Source organism: Anabrus simplex, chromosome 14, assembly GCF_040414725.1.
Source record: "Anabrus simplex isolate iqAnaSimp1 chromosome 14, ASM4041472v1, whole genome shotgun sequence".
NCBI lineage: Eukaryota > Metazoa > Arthropoda > Insecta > Orthoptera > Tettigoniidae > Anabrus > Anabrus simplex.
Genome location: NC_090278.1, coordinates 95,425,613 through 95,450,973, shown reverse-complemented (window position 1 = coordinate 95,450,973; position 25,361 = coordinate 95,425,613). Strand labels below are relative to the sequence as shown.

Genomic DNA, 25,361 nt, shown 5'->3' with positions numbered 1-25,361 from the left:
CAATAAAGGCTTCAATTCGTTCCATGAGCACCCACCATTAATGCAATCACCTCAGTATGTCGAAGATTAAGTTATATTTATTTTTATAGTAGGGCACTGTAGATCTGTATACTCCCTGCCATCAACCTTACCCTTTTTCCAGTGTTAATAGTGAAGGTAATGATTTATAGTTATCTTCCAACTGTTGGGTTGATTCAGTGTCGCCAACCCTACTTGCCGATACAATGTCTTACAGTTAACACTATGTAGTCAGAGCTTACACGTACTGCCACTAGTGTAACATTTGCAAGTATGAGTAAAGTATATTTTCTTTTTCTGTAGGATTATAGATCTGCTGGGTAAGTAGAATTGTGGCACGTTCAAATAACGTAGTCAGTGTTAAATATCGAACGCAGCATTTTATTAATACGGTCTTATTTCGTCCAATTTGTTTGTACAGAATGCAATTAGCATGTATAAGAAGCAAGAAAAATCTGCAAGAACTCACCCGAAAGCAAAGCAACGTTACCTCCTCTATGAAGATCAATTCAGTTGAAATGAAAGCAAATTTCATTATCAGCGTAACTTAACCTAACTTTGTCTCAAGGGTCTGCAGACTTAGCCTTTGTGTATTCTTATTGACTTACGGCATATGTACATGTAAGATGTTTGCCTGTGTGTATTGTTATAGTGTGGTTTCACGTAAGTCCAACACGTAACAGCATATTTCAAGAAGGGATCTCAATTATTTCCAAACATTGAAGTATAAATTATAGTAATGTGTATATCAAAATGAAGGCAGCATTATATAACATTAAACTGAGTGAGGGTGAGACAGTTTGTATTTCCTTAATTCCTCATTGAACTTGAAAACCGACTTAATTGCGAATATCTTGATTGATCATTTATTTGGATAAGGGAACCTCCGTTACTGATACTTACACTGAGGTTAGTTTGTTGATGGTCAAATCTCGTGATTTCAATATACAACTAGCCAAGCTGGCAGCAGTGATGAGCCATTATAAAAAATAGAATAGGGCTGCGATATTTGCTTTTTAGTGTATTTCCTTACGTGACGAGTCTTATACGTACCAACATGACAGGAGCAACGAGCGCAGCTACGAACACAAAGTTGAAGTTCAGGAAGCCGTTGATGAAGTAGAAAGTCCAGGGCTCGGTGCCGTACAGGTTCGGTCCGTGAGAAGTGAACACGTTGTAGGCCAGGATGTTGAACGGGGCCACCACCGTACGGCCGTAGTAGAGCGAGTCCATGCACACTGTGGGCATCTGAAAACAGTAAGCAGTTATACTTAACAATGTACACATTATCAAATAGTGTGTAGATATTCTCAAAGTTTGAAATCAATTTCATAAGACCCTGAATTTTAGGGAAATGCTTATTTAGTTCTCCACGGTTGTCTTCTTCTTCCAAAAAGCTGCAGTCACATTGAGACGCCCATTAAAACTTAAAAACATTCTCATTCACTTTGAAACACAGCAAAACCCTTTGAATACCTTTGTCCTTTAACCCTAGTACTGCTTAAATGCTGAGGGTACAGTTTCTGGATTACAGACATGTTTAAGAAAGAGCCACACATAAATCATGTTTTGTTTATCAGTTTTAAGTACAGAAATATCATTAAACCGTGATGCAAGAAACAAAAAGAATAAATTAATAATAATCATGGGTGATATTGTGAAAAATATTTAAACAAGTGTAAACAATTACAAAGAATTTAAAGAATCCTCGCCTGAAAGTGGCTGAAATGATTTAGTCCTGTGACTGAAAACATTATTTATGTAATTTGTGCACTATAAGCTTATGTTTGAGATCCACAACATTTCTTTTAGGACAATAGTTCCTGTCCAGAAACCAAGTGTGGTGAATGGTAAACGAGACATTTTTTTCCGGGCAAGTTCCACATCACACCAATTCACACCCTTAATACACAGTACTTACATTACCAGTCACCTGAAAATCTGTTGTAGAACCTGGTAGCTCACCAACATACGAGTCACTGGATTTTCAGACACCTTGCGATAATATACCTCCTTCACTCGCAGTTTCATTTTCAATTTTGTCATCTTCACATTATCCTACACAATAATTTTTCTTTTTTTTGCTTTACGTTGCAACGACACAGATAGGTCTTATGGTGATGATGGGACAGGAAGGGGCTAGAAGTTGGAAGGAAGCGGTCGTGGCCTTAATTATGGTACAGCCCCAACATTTGCCTGGTGTGAAAATCGGAATTCATCTTCAGGGCTGCCCACCATATCACAGCTGCGCGCCTCTAACTGCGCAACCAACTCGCCTAGTACAATAATGATTATCACTACCTGTATCATCATAAATAAGTCTATTAATTTCATTATTGTCAACATAAACATGGTGTGTTGCTTTACTGATAATACCTTGAAGACATTTTCATTTCCCCTTGTCCAGCTTCTGCCTCTCCTCTTCAGTAATTGTACTCCAGTGTACTTATACTGTTCTTGACAGAGTCCATCCCTCTTCGCCTCTTTCCTTCTATCTTGGCCTCCAACACTATTTTGGTATCCTCCCTTCCTTCATCCTCATAACATGTCCAAACCATCTCCATCCTATTACTATCTCTTTTCTGACCTCAATATTTCTTACTGTGTCTCTCCTTGTCTTCCCTACCGTACCCCTCAGGAATTTCATCTCACGGCCTGAATTTTACTCTCATTTCTTGGTTTCAAAGTTCAAGTTTCTAATTAACATAGGGTATAGTACATCTTGTACATTATCTCTGTATATTTCATAGGAACTTCTCTGTTCCACACCAGGTTCCTTACATTCTGGTAGAATGTACGTCCAGCTTGTACCCTTCTGCTGATCTCCTTAACCAACCTTCTATCTTGCATTATTATACCTTGAAGTGTAAAGATAAAATAGTGTCTGCCTTCCAAACAAATGCTATTGGTGATTCACAAATACTTTCAAAAGAAAGATAAACCTTCCAACTAGCAACCTAACATCCTACTCCCGCCATCTTTTGGAATTCTTACGAACTACGACGATTATCCCAACGTCTGGCAGACAGATGGTCCACAGTTCTTTGGTTAACAATATTTTTTAGTTGAAGCCGTTCTGATAACAAACAAAAATATCACCAGCAATAAAAAAAGTGCTAATGGAAGAATTTCCTCATGGCCAAAAATGCTGTCAGGGTGTTACTCTGAGGCAGGCAAGAGAAATCCAGAATGTGGCTTACTGTCGACTGTACCAACTAGTCTGCTAGACTCTTGTTACGAATTAATCGACGATTCTTTTCTTGGTAAAAACGAACTCACCACTGGCAAGTGGGTTTTGAGAGCTCTGTGCATGCGGGATGAATGGAATGATGCACTGCATATTGAAGGAAGAAAAATATCAAATATCAAATCTCTGATTATGACGACCAAGGAAATGATGCCTGGACCAACTGAAGATGGGCACTGAGAGTAGAGGAAGGGGACTGGAGAGGGAGACAACACTGGCAAGAGCTCGTTCTACGTGATCAAGGTGAACAATACACTACCAGGGTCTTCCCCCCATGATGACCAGGAAGAGGACTGGTATCACCTTGTTTGGAGTTCAGACAGCGAGCCACTTGAAGAATGTGGGTTTGTTAGCAATGTGTTCCTCTGTTGAATTCTGAGATGTATTTTGCTCCTTTTTACATACCTAATCACTATAGACCATTATGCCTTTCAGCGTTCAGTCTGCAAGCCTCTGTGAATTTACCAAACCGTCACCACAATCCTCTATTTGCAACTAGTGCTGTGGCCTCATTTAGTTCTATACCTCTTATCTTTAAATCATTAGAAACTGAGTCTAACAATCGTCGTCTTGGTCTCCCTCTGTTTCTCTTACCCTCCAAAACATTATTCTCCTAGGTAACCTATCCTCCTCCATTCGCCTCACATGAACCCACCACCGAAGCCGGTTTATGTATACAGCTTCATCCATCGAGTTTATTCCTAACTTAGCCTTTATCCCCTCATTCTGAGTACCCTCCTGCCATTGTTCCCACCTGTTTGTACCAGCAATCATTCTCGCTACTTTCATGTCTGTTTCTTGTATCTACGTACAATTCCTTGTCTGCATCGGCCCTTGTTTGGGGCCATTTCTAATCAGCCTTATTTTTACGTTTACAAGCTGCTCTCACTTCATCATTCCACCAAGATGTTTGCTTTTCCCATCTTTACACACAGTTGTTCCTAGGCATTCGCTTGCTGTTTCTACTACAGCATCCCTGTATGCCACCCATTCACTTTCTATATCCTGAACCTGCTTACTGTCTACTGTTCAAAACTTCTCACTAATCATATCCATGTACTTCTGTCTTATTTCCTCGTCCTGGAGATTTTCTACCCTTATTCGTTTGCAGACAGATTTCACCTTCTCTACCTTAGGCCTAGAGATACTTAGTTCAGTACAGATCAGATAGTGGTCTGTATCATTGAAAAATTCCCGGAAATGTTGAACATTCCTAACAGACTTCCTGAATTGGAAGTCGGTTAAGATATAGTCTATTATGGATCTGGTACCCCTAGCCTCCCATGTGTAGCAGTGAATAGCTTTATGCTTGAAGAATGTATTCGTAACAGCTAAACCGATACTAGCACAGAAGTCCAGCAAACGCTTCCCATTAACATTTGCTTCCATATCTTCCCCACATTTACCAATCACCCTTTCGTATCCTTCAGTTCTATTCCCAACTCTCGCATTGAAATTGTCCATTAGCACTATTCTATCCTTGCTGTTGACCTTGACTATGATGTCACTCAATGCTTCATAAAACTTGTCAATTTCATCCTCATCTGCACCCTCACATGGTGAATACACTGAGACAATTCTCATCCTAAATCCTCCAACTGCCAAATCTACCCATATCATTCGCTCATTTACGTGACTTACAGAAACTATGTTGCGTGCAATAGTATTTCTGATAAAGAGCCCTACCCCAGACTCTGCCCTTCCCTTTCTAACACCCATCAAGTAAACTTTATAATCTCTTCCTCGTTATTTCCCCTTACCCGAATATCACTCACTCCTAGCACATCAAGATGCATCATCTTTGCTGACTCAGCCAGTTCTACTTTCTTTCTTCCATAAGCCCCATTAATATTAATAGCCCTCCATTGAATTCCATTTCGTTCGCCAAGTTGTTTGCAAGGAGTCCCTCGCCTGTCAAATGGGAGTGGGACTCCGTTACTCCCATAAGTCCGAGGCTTGCTTAAAATGTTCTGAGCTCGGTCGATTCATGAAGCAGGATGCTACCCTACTTGCACATAGTCCAAGTGAGGATCTCTCCTCTAACGGGTTATGGACCACCGGTGGATTGTATAGTCCTAGCTGCCTGAGCACAAGGAGGGCCATGACTCAGAATATGTCCGAGATGCCCACTCCCGTTCCATAGCAACTGGTATCCCGACTCTCAGGACCACTTACTAGGCCACTCAGTCGTTACCCATGGTTCACGAACTAGGACGTGACTACCGTAACCCACGCCATGAAAAGGCAGGCAGGAGGTGTCTGTGGTACTATTCTCCTGTTGGGAGGGAGGGTGGTATCACCTGCGTGTTGTAACAGGTGACCAAGAGGGGCTCCAGCTGCTCTTAACTTGATTGCGGTCCTACAGGGTGTATCAGAACTATACCGACAGGGATGCTCTTCGTGTTATGTTAAGAACGATGGCAGTAATCTCGTCAATTTGAATCGCGCTCCCGAAAGTAACAAAGTAATCTGATTGCACCATCGTTCTTAACATAACACGAAGAACATCCCACAATTATGTGCTCGAATCCAACATGTCATGTCCCAATTCTTCACACATTAAAAAGTATGTTTAATGTACATATACACAGATTAACATTATTTACACTGAGCAGGGCTGAACCGAGCTTTGCAGATACTGGCATAAAATAGGGCTCGTCCACCTGAAGAGTGGATCCTGCAGTGGTGGGAAAATGTTTGTAGCTCAAATCCTTCACAATGACAATTATTTGATAAAAGCTCCTAACATAGATGAATACAGCATGTATTGTCTTACCAGGATGACGCACACCGAGAGGGAACACCAGACAGCGAACTTGAGAATGTCCCGCTGGCGGAACAGCATGTCGACTGCTATTGGCACCCTGACACACACATCAACAGCACCATTAAACACTGTTTCTTGTTGAAGTATTGGTTCCAGACAGTCTCCTGTCTTCAACAGGATAAATACTAGCATAGATTAAAACTAGAAAGCTATGAAGGCCTATAGAATCATACAGTAGTGACAATAAAACTAACATACTTTGATGAGACAATGTACAAATTGCTGTACTTTATTCGCTGAAAGTCGCTGCACTTGAACAGCATTACATGCTCGAGTAGAAACCAGACGCAAGCATGTGTTGTTGATATTCAGTAAAGATATGGTTAATCATAATCGCACGTCTTGTGTAAGTTATCAGTTTCCTGCAATGTGAAGAATGCACTTCACAGAAGACCAGGTGAAACAAGTATGAACAGAATAATGTTGATGGGGAAGTGTTGATATGTTCATTTGTTTCCAATATGGATCATTGGAAAAGGTGAAAGAGCAAAACCAAGAAATAGAACAGAGCTGATTTATAGATGGGAGGTAAGGTGGCACTGACGGATGTGGGGTTCAGAGTACTTAATTTCTTTTTATTGAAAATTGGAATTAATAAAGAATTGATCCAGCTGGATGAAACAATTTTCAAAGATATTCACCAGAGTGCCCTTATTAACCATTTCTAAGATTGCTTCATAAATTTTATCTGTAATTCACGTCTTGCCTTAACTTTATTGATTTTGACTGATGATAGACTCTAGCAAGACTGAAACTAGTTTCATCAAATACATGAACTTAATTAAGGTCACAATAAATAGTATCGAACAGGTGGAAACCTTTAGACTTTGTTTTACTTAAGTCAAAAAATGTAAATGAGCAGTTACCTGCAACTATTTTATTTATCAAAATAATTTACATTTTACATTGTTCTTACTTTTCAACATAAAGATGTATCCTATCTTTACACTTATGCCACCAATTACAGTAGGTAATATCTTCATCCCATCTTCAAAGAAGGTACCTGGCATGTCTAAAGCCAATTGCATACAAACTATTCCATCTCCTCTCCACCAAGAGCGCCCTTCAGTGCCCCAAACATGTGGACTATAGGGTGAACATTGCAGGCCAGTCCAGTGCACTTGTACGCATGATTGCTGGGTTAGTCTTGCGGTGTGGGGTCTGGCGTTGTCATGAAGGAGCAGTACAGATCCGACTGGGATGCCTCGCCTTTTTGACCAGTATGGAACGCAAACCTACCAAAGAAGATTGCAGTAATGGTCTCCGATTAAATCAACCAGCAGTACTCCTCTGTAGTACCAGAAGACTGTGACCAAGACGCTGCCTGCAGAAAACTGTGGTCTTTCGCTGCGCCTCCGCCACTCCATACTGGCCCCCAGATCTCGTCACAAGTGACGATTCAACTTTAACAAGGCATCACCTTCCCCCTCATGCTTAATCAGAAGTTCACAAGTTTGCTCTTCATTCAGCAGCCTCGGGACCCAAGGATCTGACACCTTTCAGAACGCTGCCATGGCTAACCTGAAGCACAGCTGTTCACGTATCAACTTCAATGTTCTGAGCTGTGATGCTGGTGTGGCATCTCATAGCCGTCCTTGAACTCATCACACCAGTACTCCACCCGGACCTGTGAGACAGTTCTCTTCCCGAACTGTGCGTGTTTAACGAGCAGCTTTAACGAGAAATTTTATGATGATGTGTTACGCCACACTTGAACGTACCTCTCTCTGACTCACGGTGAGAGCGACTGAATACAGACAGCATGAACGAGACATCCTGAGCTATGGTGCCCCTCCCTTGCATATTCTAACGGCCTCAAGCCACATGTGCATCATAATAAAAAATTTCTTTTATTTTTAACTTATCTATATATTTAAACAGCATTAGTTCTGACACACACAGTTATAATATCTTAATGACAATACAGACTTAGGTCAGTACCTAGGAAAAGGAACTAAAGAGTATTTAGATATGGAACTCCCACAGGTTAGAGACGACTCACCCCAGGAGAGCAGCAAACGGCCAGCTAACGAAGGCAGACATGGCGGTGGTGAAGACAGCCAGCTCGTACTTGCGCTGGTACCAACCTCCCAGGGCCAGCATAGCCATGTACCTGTACATGGAATGAGAGCCTGCATTTAACAAAAACTTGAGTATAACGTAAATGATAAACAACTCGTTATTTGGCCTAATGAAAAAAAAAAAAAAAAATCCAATTTAATTAAAAGTGTACTGAACATGGTATACTATTTTGATGATGATGGTGCTTGTTGTTTAAAGGGGCTTAACATGTAGGTTAACGGCTCCTAATGGTACGAAATGAGACGAAATGGAATGACAAATTAAAAGTCCAAAATCCTCCACTGAACAGAATTTAAAACATGAGGATGAAGAATGAATGGGTGAACATAAATTTAAAACAACCAGTGGATCCAACTCGCAATGCCTCACATTCACAGAAACTGACATAAAACAATAGTGTTACTGACCAAGGGACTGCGTCTATAGCATAATACTGAATCAATGATCCTTGTAGTCCAAAGGAGTGAAATCCAAGTCATCGGCCCCTCATAATGGCACTTATCGCTAGGAAAGTAGAATCATGGTAGCGCAGACTCGCGGTATTCCACACATTATGGTACTACTCACAGGTAATGAAATTTGCACATGTAATACAGACCTATGGTGCTTCCCACACTGCGGCGCCATTTACAGGCAACGCAAACCTATGGTGTTCATCACATACATGTAATAACCAAAGGGACTCGCACTATCCCGTGGTGTTTCTCAAATAGTGGGTACTAATCATAAGCAAGCCAGAACCATAGTTTCGCTCACCCATGGAGTTGCTCCTAAACTGGTACTAATCACAAGTAGTTTCATGGTTCTAAAGTGATCATCCCTTTGTCGCCCCTTTTAGTCGCCTCTTACGACAGGCGGGGGATACCATGGGTGTATTCTTCATCTGCATCCCCCACCCACAGGGGGATGTGTTTTGGTCCGCGAGAGGTATTTTATTTCCCTCAAGTCCGCTGGGAAACCGGTTAGGACCCCCCTATCCGCCACCTAGGATGAGCCACACTACGCCCTGCTACGCCAGCGTAGTATGTTCGTGGGTATGCTATTTTAAAACTTAGCAAGAAAAAGGTTATTTTGAAATAGAGGATGAACCAAAAGTAAGGTGACAGCATTGCCATAGGAAAGGATCCTGTGTTGGAATCCCACACTGACCACATATGATGTTTGGTGGGGTGGCTCATCCTGTACAGATGTTTGAAGATCCTCTATTATCACTGTTCTGCACAAAATCCTCTGCCTTTCCAATACGAACTTGAAGCCGACTCTCTTATCTTGAATATTTCTACAAAGTTCTATAGCTTGAAACAGTTTTCTTTCCATACTTGATATAAACTGAAATGCTAAGTACAACTATACCCTGTAAATAGGTACTGTACATTTGTATAACCTCAAATACGTAAATACGTATTGTGACTACGTCTAATCTCAAAATCTGTGGAGTTGAAAACTGTAGAAAACTCTGTAATGTTTGTATATTGGGTATAATCCACTATAATTTTGATACATATCGTCGCCGGCTGATACTCGTATCCAAGTTTTCGGTTCTTGCCTGCAATTCCGTAATCCTTATTCCACACACTGAAAGTGGCGCTGATGGTTTATCAGACCAGTTCTTGAATAAAACATGCGGCCACACATGTTGCATCCGATGGAAGGTGGGGGGCACGGCAGTGTTTGACGTAGCTTCTTTTTCTGGCGAGTTTCCTCTTCCTGTCTTTGACGTTCCTGCTCAAACTGTCAAACTGCAGTTGAGATAGTAGCACGTCAGCAAGGATGATCCAATGGAGAGTATGCCAAGTATTTAGGTTTATGGGGTCCCGGGTTTGATTCCCGGCTGGGTCGGGAATTTTAACCATCATTGGTTCTTTTCGCTGGCCCGGGGGCTGGGTGTACGTGTTGTCTTCATCATCATTTCATCCTCAATATGACGTGCAGTTCACCTACAGGCGTCAAATTGAAAGACCTGCACCGAACATGTCCTCGGACACTCCCAGCACTAAAAACCATACGCCATTTCATTCATGGTCTGCTTAAGTTGATCTTTATATCGCTTCAGAGGAGCACCACAAGTCCTCTTGCCAGTGCCGAGGGAGTCTGCTGTCACTCATACGATGGATATGGCCTGCCCATCTAAGTCAATGACCAACAATGGTGGCTTTGATACTGTTTAGTTCTGCTTTCTCGAGAACTGTTATATTAGTTATATAGTCACCCGTTCATGATGGATGGATTGTGGGTTAGTTGTTCTGTGGCAACACTATCAAGTTGAAGCTTAGAGGTATTGAACTTCTTTCTTGTTGGATTCGTCAAGTGGGTTCGTGGCATTTTATGGATAGTAATCCCGAATCGACTAATAAGAAGTTTATGATCTGTCCAGCAGTCATCAATATTCCATGCTGTTTTTGTGATTAGGACATCATTCTTGTCGCACTGTTGGGTGATGACGTAATCTATCATATGGCAATGTTTAGAGTGTAGTCTTGAAGAGATTTGGCAGTTGGAATCGGGTATTGGTGATAAAAGAGCTCATGCTCACCACACAGGCCAATAAGTAACAGACCATTAGCACTGCAGTTCCCAATTCCATGTTTACCCATGACTTTTCCCCATAAGATGTTGTCCCTCCCCACTCTGGCGTTGAAATCTCCTAGTAGTGCAAGCTTATCTGTAGCAGGCACCTTGTTGAGGACTGTGTTCAGCTGGGGGTAGAAGCGGTTCTTAGAATCCTTGTCATACTTAAGAGTGGGGGGCATATGAGGAGATGAGAGTAATGAATCTGCCTCCTGCAAGAGGTATGCGGACATTCATGAGTCTTTCATTTACTGCAATAGAAGCAAGTCGATGATCATTCACCAATTTGGTCTTTAATGCAAAACCCACATCATGGATGCGACGTTCATTTTTCTCCTTTCCTTTCCAGAAGATGGTGTAGCCTGATTAAGCCTCGATGATTTTTCTTTCTCCCGCAAATCTGGTTCCACTCAGGGTGATGACATCAATGTGGAGTCTCTTCAGCTCATGGTTGATGAGAGCTGTTCTTCTTTCTGGTCTGTTATCATTGTCTAATTATGTTCTGACATTCCATGCACCAATAGTGATGAACGTAGATATCTTTCTTTCATTATTTTAACTGCGAGTTGGAGTAACCCTCTGAATGCAGTTTCCCAGACAGGTTACGAAAGTAACTACCAAGGTTTAGCCCACATTTTCTAGGGCCTTACCCATTCAGGGTGGGCAGCTGTGGTCCTAAATAGACCTGACGAGTCACAGATACAGGACCGGATCCTTGAGTAGTCACAGGGTCTCAGGAAGGTGCCCATCAGACATCTGCCGCCAACGTGCAGGTCCAGACTAGAAACTTGCAGTTTACCCAAACCTACTTCCGTCATCCTTATCCCATCGGCGTTGGGCTTTCAGAGGAACAGCAGGAGAGAATGCCATAGGGATGAGTTTGTTCAAGGTGAATCGCAACTTGCCGGGGAGTGACCCACACACTATGGTCCTGGAGCCATTCACTGTGGTACATATAGCATGAGACATGCAGTTTCGAGCACCGGAACTGCAATGGACTGGCGCAGACTCAGAGTACGACTGAGCTGCGGCTTTACAGCCAATCCATCTGGCACAACCTCTTCCACCTCCACAGCCATTGGGAACTAAGAAATGAGGTTCTTCCTCTGCCTGCTTTACTTTTGGATCAGAACCCACTGGATTTCAGCAACATTTCCTACACTGGGGGACCATCACCCAATGCTAAGGAGGCTCCTCTGTGCGAAACCATTGGAAACTTACTGTAATAATTTATTATCCAGATACATGTAGAAACATTAGAAATTTTGTAGACATGTCCACGTGTTTATAAACGGTAATTGAATATTCGAGTTTGATCTTCTCCAATGGAGAGGCCGGTTGATCGATTGATGTTTGGATGTGTTCCATTTAGAGTGTTGCAAGAACATTTCCAGAAGTCAATATTTCTACACTGTTTGTCGAACAGTACATGTATCAAGCTGATAGGCCGAGAGTCAGTCAGACAGTGCAGTGACTTGAGTGAGAGGGTAGTCAGTCTTGCCTTGTGATGGCAAAATGAATAATCAGTGTGTGGACTGTTCATATCTGTACTTTTCAGAATCGACTGTGTGATGGTGTGAGAACTCATTGATACCTGTACTAAGAGAGTCGATAGTAAATTGCTTCAGTGTGTTTCCCTTAATAATGTAGTGATGTGTATAACTGTGTTCTTAAGGAATAGATGTAGCGACAATAAAGTGGTTTCATGAAAGGAAGTGAACGTATCTCGTGAGATATTTATTCACACCAAACTAAAATTGCATTAACAACGAAGAATTGGGAGTTAACTATATCAATATTGTATGTTTTACTTTAAACCTTACAGCAGAGAAGGCAGACGGCCTTATAACTGAATAAAAACTGTAAATACGGGATTCAAGGAGCCTCCCAACCAATAGCGTAGCCAGGATCGGGTAGGGGAGGTATAGTTACAAAATGATGAGAGCACAATGAAGGTGTTTGTGCGTGTGTGGTGAGTGCAAGTTGCTTTACGTCGCACTGATACAGATAGGTCTTATGGCGACGATGGGATGGGAAAGGGAAGGAAGTGGCCGTGGCCTTAATTAAAGTGCAGCTCCAGCATTTGCCTGGTGTGAAAATGGGAAACCACGGTAAACCACTTTGAGGGCTGCCGACAGTGAGGTTCGAACTCACATCTCCTGAATACCAGATGCTGGCCACACTTAAGCGACTACATCTATCGAGCTCGGTAGACTTGTCTTTATGAGGACACTGATACAAGTACCGAGACACAACAAAATCTTACATTAAAATACAGAAAATAGACTCAAGAGATCTGTTTTCACGTCTCTGAATGTTTATTTAGTTTATTGTGAGTTTCTGTAAAAATTACATTGGGGAGTTCTAATCCCCAGCCCTGCTCTCACCTAGCTTCCAAGAGAGACTTTTAAAGTGTTATTCATTTAGTTCAACTTAGTGAAGAGTTTGGCTTATGTATTAACTCTTCCAAAAGCAAAAATGATGGTGTTCTCGAAAGAGACAATATGAGGAAATCTCACAATAAAAGTTAATATAGTTGAACAAGTGTTCTCTTTCCAATACTTGGGGGCACCATGTTGAATGATCAATGTGACTTCAAACAAGAGATACAATTAGAATTGAGCAAGCCAGGGAACAGCTCTACATACGTATTCTCTATTCTCCTGTATGGATGTGGACACTGGATACAAACAATGAGAAAGAACTGATGCCTTTGAAATGTATCTGTCTCTTGAGCAGTCTTGGGATATTGAAAATTTCAAATGGCGAGATCCTTCACTGGATAAAAATCAAAAACAATTACAACTTATTATAAAACAAAGGAAAACACAATACATAGGACATATTATGAGAGGCAAACGGCATACCTTATTATACAGCATATTGGCAATAAGGCATATAACTATTTCAGCCAAAACAAACAAACCTAATTAAAAAGGAATGCACTATGGAGTACACATCAATGAACAATACTATACTACTAATTAGAAAATATACAATATGTAAACAACATTAACAAAGCAGGACAAATACAAAAGACAGAACAAAATAGTAAAATTATCATTATTGTAGCCCTTAAATATTACTGACTTTAACTCTCTACTGTTCCTTACCTGTGGGTCAAAATTTGTGCTATATACATAAATGGTTACAAAACCTTGTTATTATTACCCCATACAGAGATGATACTTCAGAGATTGATAATTTTCCATTTTTTCTTCTCAATATGACCAATTTTAAACTACTTATTTAATGTGTACAAGTATATGATCAATTTGGAGTCTCCCTCTTCCAACTTAGGTTGTCCGAGGCAGGAGAGACGAGACTTGGAGACTTAGAACTCTCCATGCTGACAATGTGCAACATGGAGTGTCAGCTGGACTTTTTTTTCACAATTTTTCTACCAACAGAGGGATACTAATGCACTGTGTACTGTTTCTGGATGCCCAAGCCTTTTGGGACATTGTATCTAGTTATTAGAAAAAGGAAATTTCTTTTTAGGAACACGACAACTTACATCGAGAAGGTGGAGGGTACAAACGCAGTGCTGGCCACGAACATTCCTGCGCTGAAGACCAGGAACACCAGAGCTATACGGCCCACCTGAACACCAAACTCTCGGCAGATGCTCCTGTAACATGTAGAGGTGAATATTACAAAGACTTCACTGACCTGTAAACCAAACAAACACAACAGGATAGGAATACAAGGACAGTTCTTCTACATTCACTTCTTCCCAGTTTCAACAGGTGGGCAGGATTCAACACTCACTGATGTGGGAAGAAAGGGATAAGGAGAAAGGCAGACAATATATTAAACATGACAAGTTTCATATTCGATTCCATATTGACTTGACAATTTATACCAGGTATATGCATAAGTCTTTTCCGGTTTCACTTAGAGATGGCGCCAGTGAACAGTATGCAGCGTATGAATTTGACACATACATCAGTTTGTTCGTCTGACATTAACCTACCAACACACACAAGTTGAGTCTGGCAAACACTAGCGTCTGTGTTGTATCGTTCAGTGATCATGTCGAGGTTTGTGCCTGAAAAAGAACATTTGCAGCACGCAATGCTTTTCTTATTTAATCAAACCGGGCGAGTTGGCCGTGCGCGTAGAGGCGCGCGGCTGTGAGCTTGCATCCGGGAGATAGTAGGTTCGAATCCCACTATCGGCAGCCCTGAAAATGGTTTTCCGTGGTTTCCCATTTTCACACCAGGCAAATGCTGGGGCTGTACCTTAATTAAGGCCACGGCCGCTTCCTTCCAACTCCTAGGCCTTTCCTATCCCATCGTCGCCATAAGACCTATCTGTGTCGGTGCGACGTAAAGCCCCTAGCAACAACAACAATTATTTAATCAAAAGAAAAAGGCTGTGGAAAGTCATAGTTTGCTTGTAGAAACATATGGTGACCACGCTACATCAATTAGAAAATGTGAGACATGGTTTTGACAATTTAAACATGACGATTTCAATGTGAAAGACAGTGTGCGGTCTGGTAGATAACAAAATTGCGAAGACACTTGAAGCCCAGCGAAACCGTTAATGCACAATGGTATCGCCAACAAATTACTCATTTAAATCACGCACTGATCGAAAGACAACCGGAATTGGCCAGAAGACACGGCAACGTAATTTTGTTAGATGACATACATCATACTGAAGCTCTCCAACTGTAATAAAAATCCACCCTGGAAGACTGTTATCACTTTGTTTTTGCCACTATTTGGACATTTCCGTTTGTGTTCTGAAAATGAAAGTGAATCCATCGATGTTCTTTTGTATACTTCAACGGTAAAGAATAAAGGTTTAGTTGGTAATATACCTGGATGTGAGGTACTGTTCTGTGGAGCATGCCATACGTTCAAAAACATGTTCCCTTAATTTTTTTGAACTGTGTAGTTTAGTTAAAGAACGGGAGAACTGCCAATCACAGGAATAGCTGGAAACCGTGATTTCAATGCACCAACCGGCTGCTCTCACGTCTACGCATGTTCATCTCCCCAGTACGTTGCTGTGTCATTACGAGTGAGTAGGCATGTCCTCTTTTCAACCGCACAAAAAGCATCCAGCCAGATTTTTTAATAACTTGACAAATGTCCTCCTTTTGGGGGGTTTGAACTTCACGCGGTGTTCAGTTAATCAACTTCACCGTTACATTTAAATAGACAGCATGTTTTGTTTCCAACTGTTGTTTGTTTCCAATTTCTTTCTAGCTCAGCGTTGTTCAGAGGTTGCGTCTGTGCATAAATTGAGTTGTAAATGTTTTATTGAGTATACAAATTATTCTCTTGTATTCCAAGTCACAGAGCGAATATTTTAATTGCTTAATTCACAGTGCACCAAGGACTGTGAAAGGTCTAGTGTGTTTGCAGTTTCACCACTATTTGTTGGAGAACATGATACTTTTACAGAAGATTTCATCTTCAGAAAGGTACGAATGTGACAGGAAAGAATAAAAAAAGAAAGATGACAGGCCAATGATCTGTTATGGAAGTGAAGCGATAAAAGATTATGGTGCAGTGATTCCATCAGTAGACTATGTCCTCTTTTTTCACGTTGGTGATATGGCATCGCTACGTGTGAGTGAAGGAGAGGAGCAGACGTGTTTAATGGTGCTCGCTATAAAACAGCTCATGTTCACTGTTGAGTGTTATGTGAAGCATGATTCATGGAAAAACTTTGCAGAACTGTTTGTGCAAGAGTTTAGGAAGTGTTTTGGCAAAACCTCCAGCGATGCAGAACTTAGTTTCAAAGTGGTGCGAAATGGGCACTGTAGTGAATAAAAACGTCAATTATCCAATTATTGCTCGAGTGAAGGAAAGCCTGAAACAAAGTCCGATGAAATCTCAACACCGTTTATCTGTCCAAGGGGGAACTAAAGAAACATTATCAACAAGGACCTAAACCTGCGTCCAGACGAACCTTCGCTACTCAATCTCGAGCCTCTTTAAAACGTAAAAGCGAATTACATTTTGTTTTTCAAATCTTTGAACATTATCAGCAGACTTTCACAAAGTAAATGTTTACTAAGTCTTCCTGTTTGATACACTATACAATATATTTACTTTGTGAAATTGAGAACATCTGTACGGAATGAAATTTATATAATGTAATTGAGGGATGCAGTGGTACCGGAATGCACGGGAACAGAGTCTGAAATGTATCTGGAAAGAGGGAATGCCGTCTGAAACCCACTTCTCTTTTAAACCTCCCGCATTATTTCGAAGGCTGATAGTGAAGAAATTCCATACGAAATCAGTACTGTCAACTGTATTTTTACCTACACTGCTTCATAAATCTCTGGAATGTGCGATACTGATTATTACTTCAAACATCCAAGTGTAACAGAAACTTTCATTTCTAAATTAATGGAAAAATTGAAAAACATTAATGTTTTGTTGTTGTTATTATTCACCAGATACTCTAGAAAATGATTAAGATGTATAATAACTAACTGACAGTTCTAGTGGTAAATATGTCTCAATACAGAAACCAGTTACAACTTACAAGAGTTAAGCTAACAAAGCACAATTGTAGCTGTGGTGTGCACTTTTCTTGCCCTTCTGATTTTGCATTTTCTTCAAATAAACAGAGGTATACTGAGACATATAAATACTTACGACTAATTTAATACAATTATCTTCCTGTTTTAATTGGTCTATAGGCCTTCTAAGCAACCTGTTACACGGATGATTTTGTCATTTCATAAGTGAGTCTGAAACCTATTTCTGTTTCCACTACAACCCTGATGTAATTATCAACAGAACATATTAACGGGATTGTAAATAAAGATGGTGGAAATGGCCACCATTGACAACTTATTGCAAATATTTTCCAGTTTTATTTTGCCAACGTTGCAGTAGAACACTTCAAATACTCGCGAGGTGAACTGACAGAAAACGAAAGACTGGATATGGAAATTAGTAGAAGGATACCAGCAGGTACGGAGATTAATATGGAATAAAGATGTACTAATGAAGGCCAAAGAAGTAATGTACAAGGGATATTACTTACCTACAATGACATACAGTCCCAGTGACACACACTTTGTGGAGAAAAAAATTAAATTTTTATTCCATTTTAGCCACCTAAAACCAGCAATTTTCTGCCTCTGTGTGACACCTATGGTGTTGCTCACATAGTGGTACTACATGCAAGTAAAGGCGACCCATGGTGTTCCCTGCGTGATGGTACTAATTACAAGTAGTCTCATGGTTCTAATTCGATCGTCCCTTGGTTGCCCCCATCAGTCGCCTCTTTACGACAGGCAGGAGAGACCGTGGGTGTATTCTTTGTCTGCGTCCCCCACCCACAGGGGATAAGCCATCCTTGAAGTGGTTTTTCATGGTTTCCCACTTCTCCTCCAGCAAATGCCAGAATGGTATACGTAACTTAAGGCCGCAGTCACTTCCTTTCCTCCTCCTTGTCTATCCCTTCCAATCAAGGCCTCTCTTCAGCATCCCTTGCTCAGTCTGAGGGAAAAAACAGGCCTAGGTGGTAAATGGATTAAGAAGGAAAACCGGGAATTATGATTGTGATTATTAGAGAAGGGAATTTGCCTATTTCTTTATTTTATTCCTGTGTTAAAAAATGTAGGCTTTTGAGACATAAATCCGTTTTGGGGTCTTTTAAACTAGATTTCATTGGTTTTACTGTGCCTTTAAATGCCTACCTGTATTTCAGAGGTTTGTGCCTATTTTGAGTATATTTGCCTATTTGATGCCTTTTTAATCTATTTTAAAGAAGCCGATTTTCTTCCAGTAACTGATGTGCTCAACAGAATTATCTTCTCATTTCTCAAGATCTGTTTACCCCACAAACAAAAATGGGAATTCTTGGAAGTCACCAGAAATAGTTCTTAGGAAATTTCCATCAAGAGAAACAAGGAACAATTTGACCTCGAAGCTTTCAACTCCTCCAACATTTTAAGACATACGCGAGAACCAAGCAACGTCGAAGTACGTTGCACAACCCATATCCCTTATACCTCCTTCTCAATGTGAACTGTTGTTCGAGTAGGCTTTATCTTCAGAACATGTTGTGATTTATTGTGAAGAAGTGTGTCTGCGGCAATGCCCAAAGAAAAATCACCGGGCAAGTTGGCTGTGCGCTTAACGGCACGCAGCTGTGAGCTTGCATCAAGGAGATAGTGGGTTCGAGCCCCACTGTCGGCAGCCCTGACGATGGTCTTCCATGGTTTCCCATTTTCATACCAGGCAAATGCTGGTGCTGTATCTTAATTAATGCCACGGTCACTTCCTTCCCATTGTAATTGCAAAGAAAAATCGTCAAAATCCTACTGGCTGATGTGGTGATGAGCTCTATAGGGAAACTGAAGTAATAGATGGTATTAGTGATCATGAAGCTGTTTTTGTGGTAGTTAAAAATAAATGAGATAGAAAGGAAGGTCTTAAAAGTAGGACTGTTAGGCAGTACCATATGGCTGATAAAGCAGGTATGAGGTAGTTTCTAAAAAGTAACTATGATCGGTGGAAAACGGTAAATAAAAATGTAAACAGACTCTGGGATGGGTTTAAAGAAATTGTTGAGGAATGCGAAAACAGTTTTGTACCTTTAAGGGTGGTAAGGAATGGTAAAGACCCACCTTATTATAATAGAGAAATAAAGAGACTAAGAAGGAGGTGCAGACTGGAAAGAAATAGAGTTAGAAATGGCTGTGGAAGTAAGGAGAAATTGAAGGAACTTACTAGAAAACTGAATCTAGCAAAGAAGGCAGCTAAGGATAACATGATGGCAAGCATAATTGGCAGTCATACAAATTTTAGTGAAAAATGGAAGGGTATGTATAGGTATTTTAAGGCAGAAACAGGTTCAAAGAAGGACATTCCAGGAATAATTAATGAACAAGGGGAGTGTGTATGTGAGGATCTTCAAAAGGCAGAAGTATTCAGTCAGCAGTATGTAAAGATTGTTGGCTACAAGGATAATGTCGAGATAGAGGAAGAGACTAAGGCCAAGGAAGTAATAAAATTTACATATGATAACAATGACATTTACAATAAGATACAAAAGTTGAAAACTAGAAAAGCAGCTGGAATTGATCAGATTTCTGGGGATATACTAAAGACAATGGGTTGGAATATAGTACCATATCTGAAGTACTTATTTGATTATTGTTTGGTCGAAGGAGCTATACCAGATGAATGGAGAGTTGCTATAGTAGCCCCTGTGTATAAAGGAAAGGGTAATAGACATAAAGCTGAAAATTACAGGCCAGTAAGTTTGACATGCATTGTATGTAAGCTTTGGGAAGGCATTCTTTCTGATTATATTAGACATGTTTGTGAAATTAATAACTGGTTCGATAGAAGGCAATTCGGTTTTAGGAAAGGTTATTCCACTGAAGCTCAACTTGTAGGATTCCAGCAAGATATAGCAGATATCTTGGATTCTGGAGGTCAAATGGACTGTATCGCAATTGACATGTCTAAAGCATTTGATAGGGTGGATCATGGGAGACTACTGGCAAAAATGAGTGCAATTGGACTAGACAAAAGAGTGAATGAATGGGTTGCTATATTTCTAGAAAATAGATATCAGAGAGTTAGAGTAGGTGAAGCTTTGTCTGACCCTGTAATAGTTGAGAGGGGAGTTCCTCAGGGCAGTGTTATCGGACCTTTATGTTTTCTTATATATATAAATGATATGAGTAAAGGAGTGGAATCGGAGGTAAGGCTTTTTGAGGATGATGTTATTCTCTATAGAGTGATAAATAAGTTACAAGATTGTGAGCAATTGCAACGTGACCTCGAAAATGTTGTGAGATGGACAGCAGGCAATGGTATGTTGATAAACGGGGCTAAAAGTCAGGTTGTGAGTTTCACAAATAGGAAAAGTCCTCTCAGTTTTAATTACTTCATTGATGGGGTGAAAGTTCCTTTTGGGGATCATTGTAAGTATCTAGGTGTTAATATAAGGAAAGATCTTCACTGGGGTAATCACATAAATGGGATTGTAAATAAAGGGTACCGATCTCTGCACATGGTCATGAGGGTGTTTAGGGGTTGTAGTAAGGATGTAAAGGAGAGTGCATATAAGTCTCTGGTAAGACCCCAACTAGAGTATGGTTCCAGTGTATGGGACCCTCACCAGGATTACCTGATTCAAGAACTGGAAAAAATCCAAAGAAAAGCAGCTCGATTTGTTCTGGGTGATTTCCGACAAAAGAGTAGCGTTACAAAAATGTTGCAATGTTTGGGTTGGGAAGAATTGAGAGAAAGAAGAAGAGCTGCTCGACTAAGTGGTATGTTCCGAGCTGTCAGCGGAGAGAAGGCGTGGAATGACATTAGTAGACGAATAGGTTTGAATGGCGTTTATAAAAGTAGGAAAGATCACAATATGAAGATAAAGTTGAATTCAAGAGGACAAACTGGGGCAAATATTCATTTATAGGATGAGGAGTTGCAATGCTGTATTAGTCGTGAACTTTCAATAATTTATATTGCTAAAATTTAAATAATCATTCAATTACTGAACGAGGAGTTAGAACGCTGGTGGTCTCTTGTCACAGAGTGGATGAAAATTAAAAATTGGTATTTTGAACTCTGATTCATTTCCTGTGAAAATAGAGATTTACAACTGAAATATTTTCTTTCTTTCTTTCGTTCTTTACCCTCCAGGGTAGGTTTTTCCCTCGGACTCAGCGAAAGATCCCACCTCTACTGTCTCAAGGGCAGTGTCCTGGAGTGTGAGACCGTGGAGGAGGACTACTAACTCGCCCAGGCAGCCTCACCTTCTATGCTGAACAGGGGCCTTGTGATGGCATGGGAAGATTGGAAAGGGCAGGCAAAGAAAAGGGAAGGAAGTGGCTGTGTCCTTAAGTTATCGTAGGTAACATCCCGGCATTTCTCTGAAAGAGAAGTGGGAAAATACGGAAAACCACTTCGAGGATGGCTGAGGTGGGAATCAAACCCACCTCTACTCAGTTGACCTCCCAAAGCTGAGTGGACCTTGTTCCACTTTTCAAATTTCGTGGCAGAGCCGGGAATCGGCCGTGGGTAGCGGCTAATCACGCTAACTACTACAACACAGAAGCGGACTACAACTGAAATTTAATTTTTTTAAAATCATGAGTCACTTTCACCAGCGCTATGTGTAGGCTCTAGTGAATTCTATTACGCTTCCACTAAGCCTTCGCGAAACATAGGTTGAAGATCGAATGTGGTGCTGCTAGGACGATGTCACAGCTTATTTTACAAGGCTGCAAAGACTATCTTTACAAGATCAAGCCAATGAAAAATATCATAGCCATTTCTTATTAACAGTGCTGATGTAGTAATTTTATTATTATTAATTATATACAGTCATATCAGCACACACTTTATTAAAATATTACCGGTTTTCGGACACTAAGGTCCATCATCAGTGTTAAAATTTAAATTTAATTTCACATGAGTGTGTCGTCAAAATTGGTTAAAATGAGATTAAAATGTAGCCCTGTTGACATCAACTGTAAATATAAGAAAAAGAAAAAACAAGTGTAAAAGTATGAAAATAATACATATAAACTTACAATGTTGTTGTAAAAGGTATGGACATACCATAGGAAGGGCTGGCTTTTCCTCGTGCTCAGGCTGTTGGTCGAGTACTGACAAACGTTCAGCTTTAAGTACGGAACTGCGCTGCAAGGACATGATGTTACGTCAACTCAAGATTGTAAACAAAATGTTGCTTGCGACTGTTTTATTTAAAATTTTATCTCGATGCCTTGTCTGCGCTAAAAATAATGTTTTCATGTGTATTAAATTTAAATTTTAATTCAAATCCATAATTACCCTTAAAAATTAACATGTCCTTGTCGATCCCTAAAAAGCTGTGGTTATTGTTGTAAATGTTTTCCGCAAAAGCTGAATATTTGTTGAACTTTATTTCCTTGAAGTGTTCTTGATATCTTTGATTTAAGGTTCGCCCAGTTCTTCCTATATAAAACATTTCACTGTCGTCACAAGTGAGCCTGTATACTCACAAATTGGTATATATATCTTTTTTATTGACACTGTGTACATTATATATATGTTCTGATATTTTATTTCTGGTTCGAAAAGCTGTTTTAAGTTGAAATTTCTTAAATATATTTATGATTTTTAAAACTTGACTTCCAAAATATATAAATGTTACAAATTGATTACATTCATGGATTTTCTTTCTTTTCTTATGGTTTTTCTTTTTTTCTCCGTTTTCCTTCTTACGTATAATATTGTCTAACATTTCTGGATTGTAGCCATTTGCTTTAGCAATTTGTTTTATTATTCTAATTTCTTTCTGTTTGTTTAAATTACTTAGGGGAAATTTTAATAATCTATTAATGTAGCTGTTGTAAGCTGCTTGTTTGTGAGTTCCTGGGTGGTTGGAGTTTTTATTGATGGTGGTGATGGCCTGTGTGGGTTTCCTAAAAATATTGAAATCTATCCTATTGTTGGTTTTTGTTAATGTGAGGTCCAAGAAATTTAACTTTTTATCAATTTCTTTCTCCATAGTGAATTTAATGTTGCTGTCAAGCAAATTCAAACAACCCAGAAATGTTTCGGGAGTAATGAGACCTCTATTTAAAAATACTACTGTGTCGTCAACAAAACGGACCCTTAATTTATTTCTTTCTGATATGTGTTCAAGATGGTTTTTTCAAGATTATTTAAATAAATATTGGCTAAGAAACCTGATAGTGGAAATAAAAAGGAATATTAAAATTTTGATGGACAGTGAGTGTGTTCTTTGGCAGGGTACCTCTAGATCCAACAACCCATTCAGCAAGAGAAATATTACATTTAGCTGACAGATATGGTGTATAAATTGCTTAACATCCTTCTTGTTGATGGCTATGATGTCCACTCTTCTCGTTGATTCGTTGGTAGAGACGCAGTGAACTTCCTCGTGCACCTTCCATCCATGCTACCTCAGGCCTTGACCAATTCATGTCCTTACTTGATGGTGATGATTGTTACGTAAGGTTTTATTGTATAGTATAGAGTAAAAATCTGAAAAGCTATTATTACAACAGTTAAGTTGATAAACTGACAACCTTTACTTCAGAGCAATTTTGTCAAATGCCCATTATTTTCCTCCAGCCCCTGGTACTTTTTTTTAATTTTATAAATTTTTGTGCCCCCACTCCAGTTCTAATTCCCAATCGCTGCTACTGATGCATACGCAGCAGAAACCTGGACAATGACTCAGAGAGATGAGATGAGAGTAGAGAACAGGCATGAGCTGGTACAGAAAACAAGGAGGGATAGAGTGAGAAATGGAGACATACAAAAAGAGCTAAATGTGCAGAAACTGGAACAGAACAGATTGAGGTGGTTTGGACATGTCAAGTGGATGAAAGAATGCTAAGACAAACACTGGAAAGAGAGAGAACGAGGAAGACCAAGATTACGAAGGATTGACTCTCTGAAGAACAGCATGGGACAACGGAACGTGGAGTGGAACACATTGTTTGATGAGGAACGGTGGAGAGACAGAACGATGTGGAGAGGAACCATATTTGTCCCCACCCAAGTCCTATTTTATAAAAGTTACAATTTCACAGGTGACAGGAAATTGTCAGACAGGTTTATAATTTGACAATTTTGTTTCATAATACTTTTGAACTGACAGGTAAAAAAACGGACATATCTGTCAAATTATAGGCTACGTATAGTGTAATGAAACATATGTCATTAGCTTTTGACATATTTAAAAATTTGTAGAATTGTCATTGTGGAGGGGACAGGTAATGTGTACATAACTAGGGAGTTTATTTTTGCAAATATTTTGTAAATTAAAATCTCTTGTGGATAATGAACTCTAGTAACAGTGGTAGTAGTAGAAATGAGACAACGCCAGGTTTTTTAGACAACAGATTAATATAATATAATGCTATTTGCTTTCCCTCCCACTAACTACTCTTTTACGGTTTTCAGAGACGCCGAGGTGCTGGAATTTAGTCCCTCAGGAGTTCTTTCCCATGCCAGTAAATCTACCGACTTGAGGGTGACGTATTTGAGCACCTTCAAATACCACCGGACTGATCCAGGATCGAACCTGCCAAGTTGGAGTCAGAAGGCCAGAGCCTCAACCATCTGAGCCACTCAGCCCGGCTAGACAACAGATTAACCTAACCTTCAATTTCAGTGACTCCGTAGTCAAAGATAAATTTTGTATTCGGAAGACATCTGCTGCAGTCACAAACACCACAACAGCAAGTTTTGTTTCCACTGCATTGGCTGAGTGACTAGGCACAAAATGCAGGGTTACATTTCATTCTTGGGTCTTACCGCTTCGTAATAACAGTCGATTGTTTGTGCATCGCATTCAATGATCGATATCGCTCTTCAGAGCCGTCTAGAGTGCAATACAGTAATATAAAATTGTTGTGTTTATGAAACAAGTTCTTAAAGTTACAATATTCTGCTTGTCATGTAAGAGAAACTTGTATAGCATTTGTGAAACAGGAAATTGTCATTAAATATTGACAAATTTGTCAGATCTGACATAATTGTCACACCTCTCAAGACCCTGGTGTCAACTGGAAGAGAGGAAAGGGTCCACATTTTCAAAACAAATTGGACTCTTCACTTAAAAGGTAAATAGAGTCATGTTCTCTGCTAT

At 40.1% G+C, this 25,361-nt stretch overlaps 1 protein-coding gene across 1 annotated transcript in view; it reads right to left on the bottom strand.

Moving 5' to 3' along the window:
- Alg9 (alpha-1,2-mannosyltransferase Alg9) overlaps positions 1-25,361 on the bottom strand; it is a 121,884-nt gene that overhangs the window by 55,083 nt on the left and 41,440 nt on the right. Inside the window, exons 4-7 of the mRNA XM_068230367.1 lie at positions 14,260-14,373; positions 8,095-8,205; positions 6,042-6,129; positions 1,072-1,266 (exon numbers count right to left, since the gene is read on the bottom strand). Coding sequence (XP_068086468.1) covers positions 1,072-1,266; positions 6,042-6,129; positions 8,095-8,205; positions 14,260-14,373 — 508 coding nt within the window. The remainder of the gene's footprint in view (positions 1-1,071; positions 1,267-6,041; positions 6,130-8,094; positions 8,206-14,259; positions 14,374-25,361) is intronic.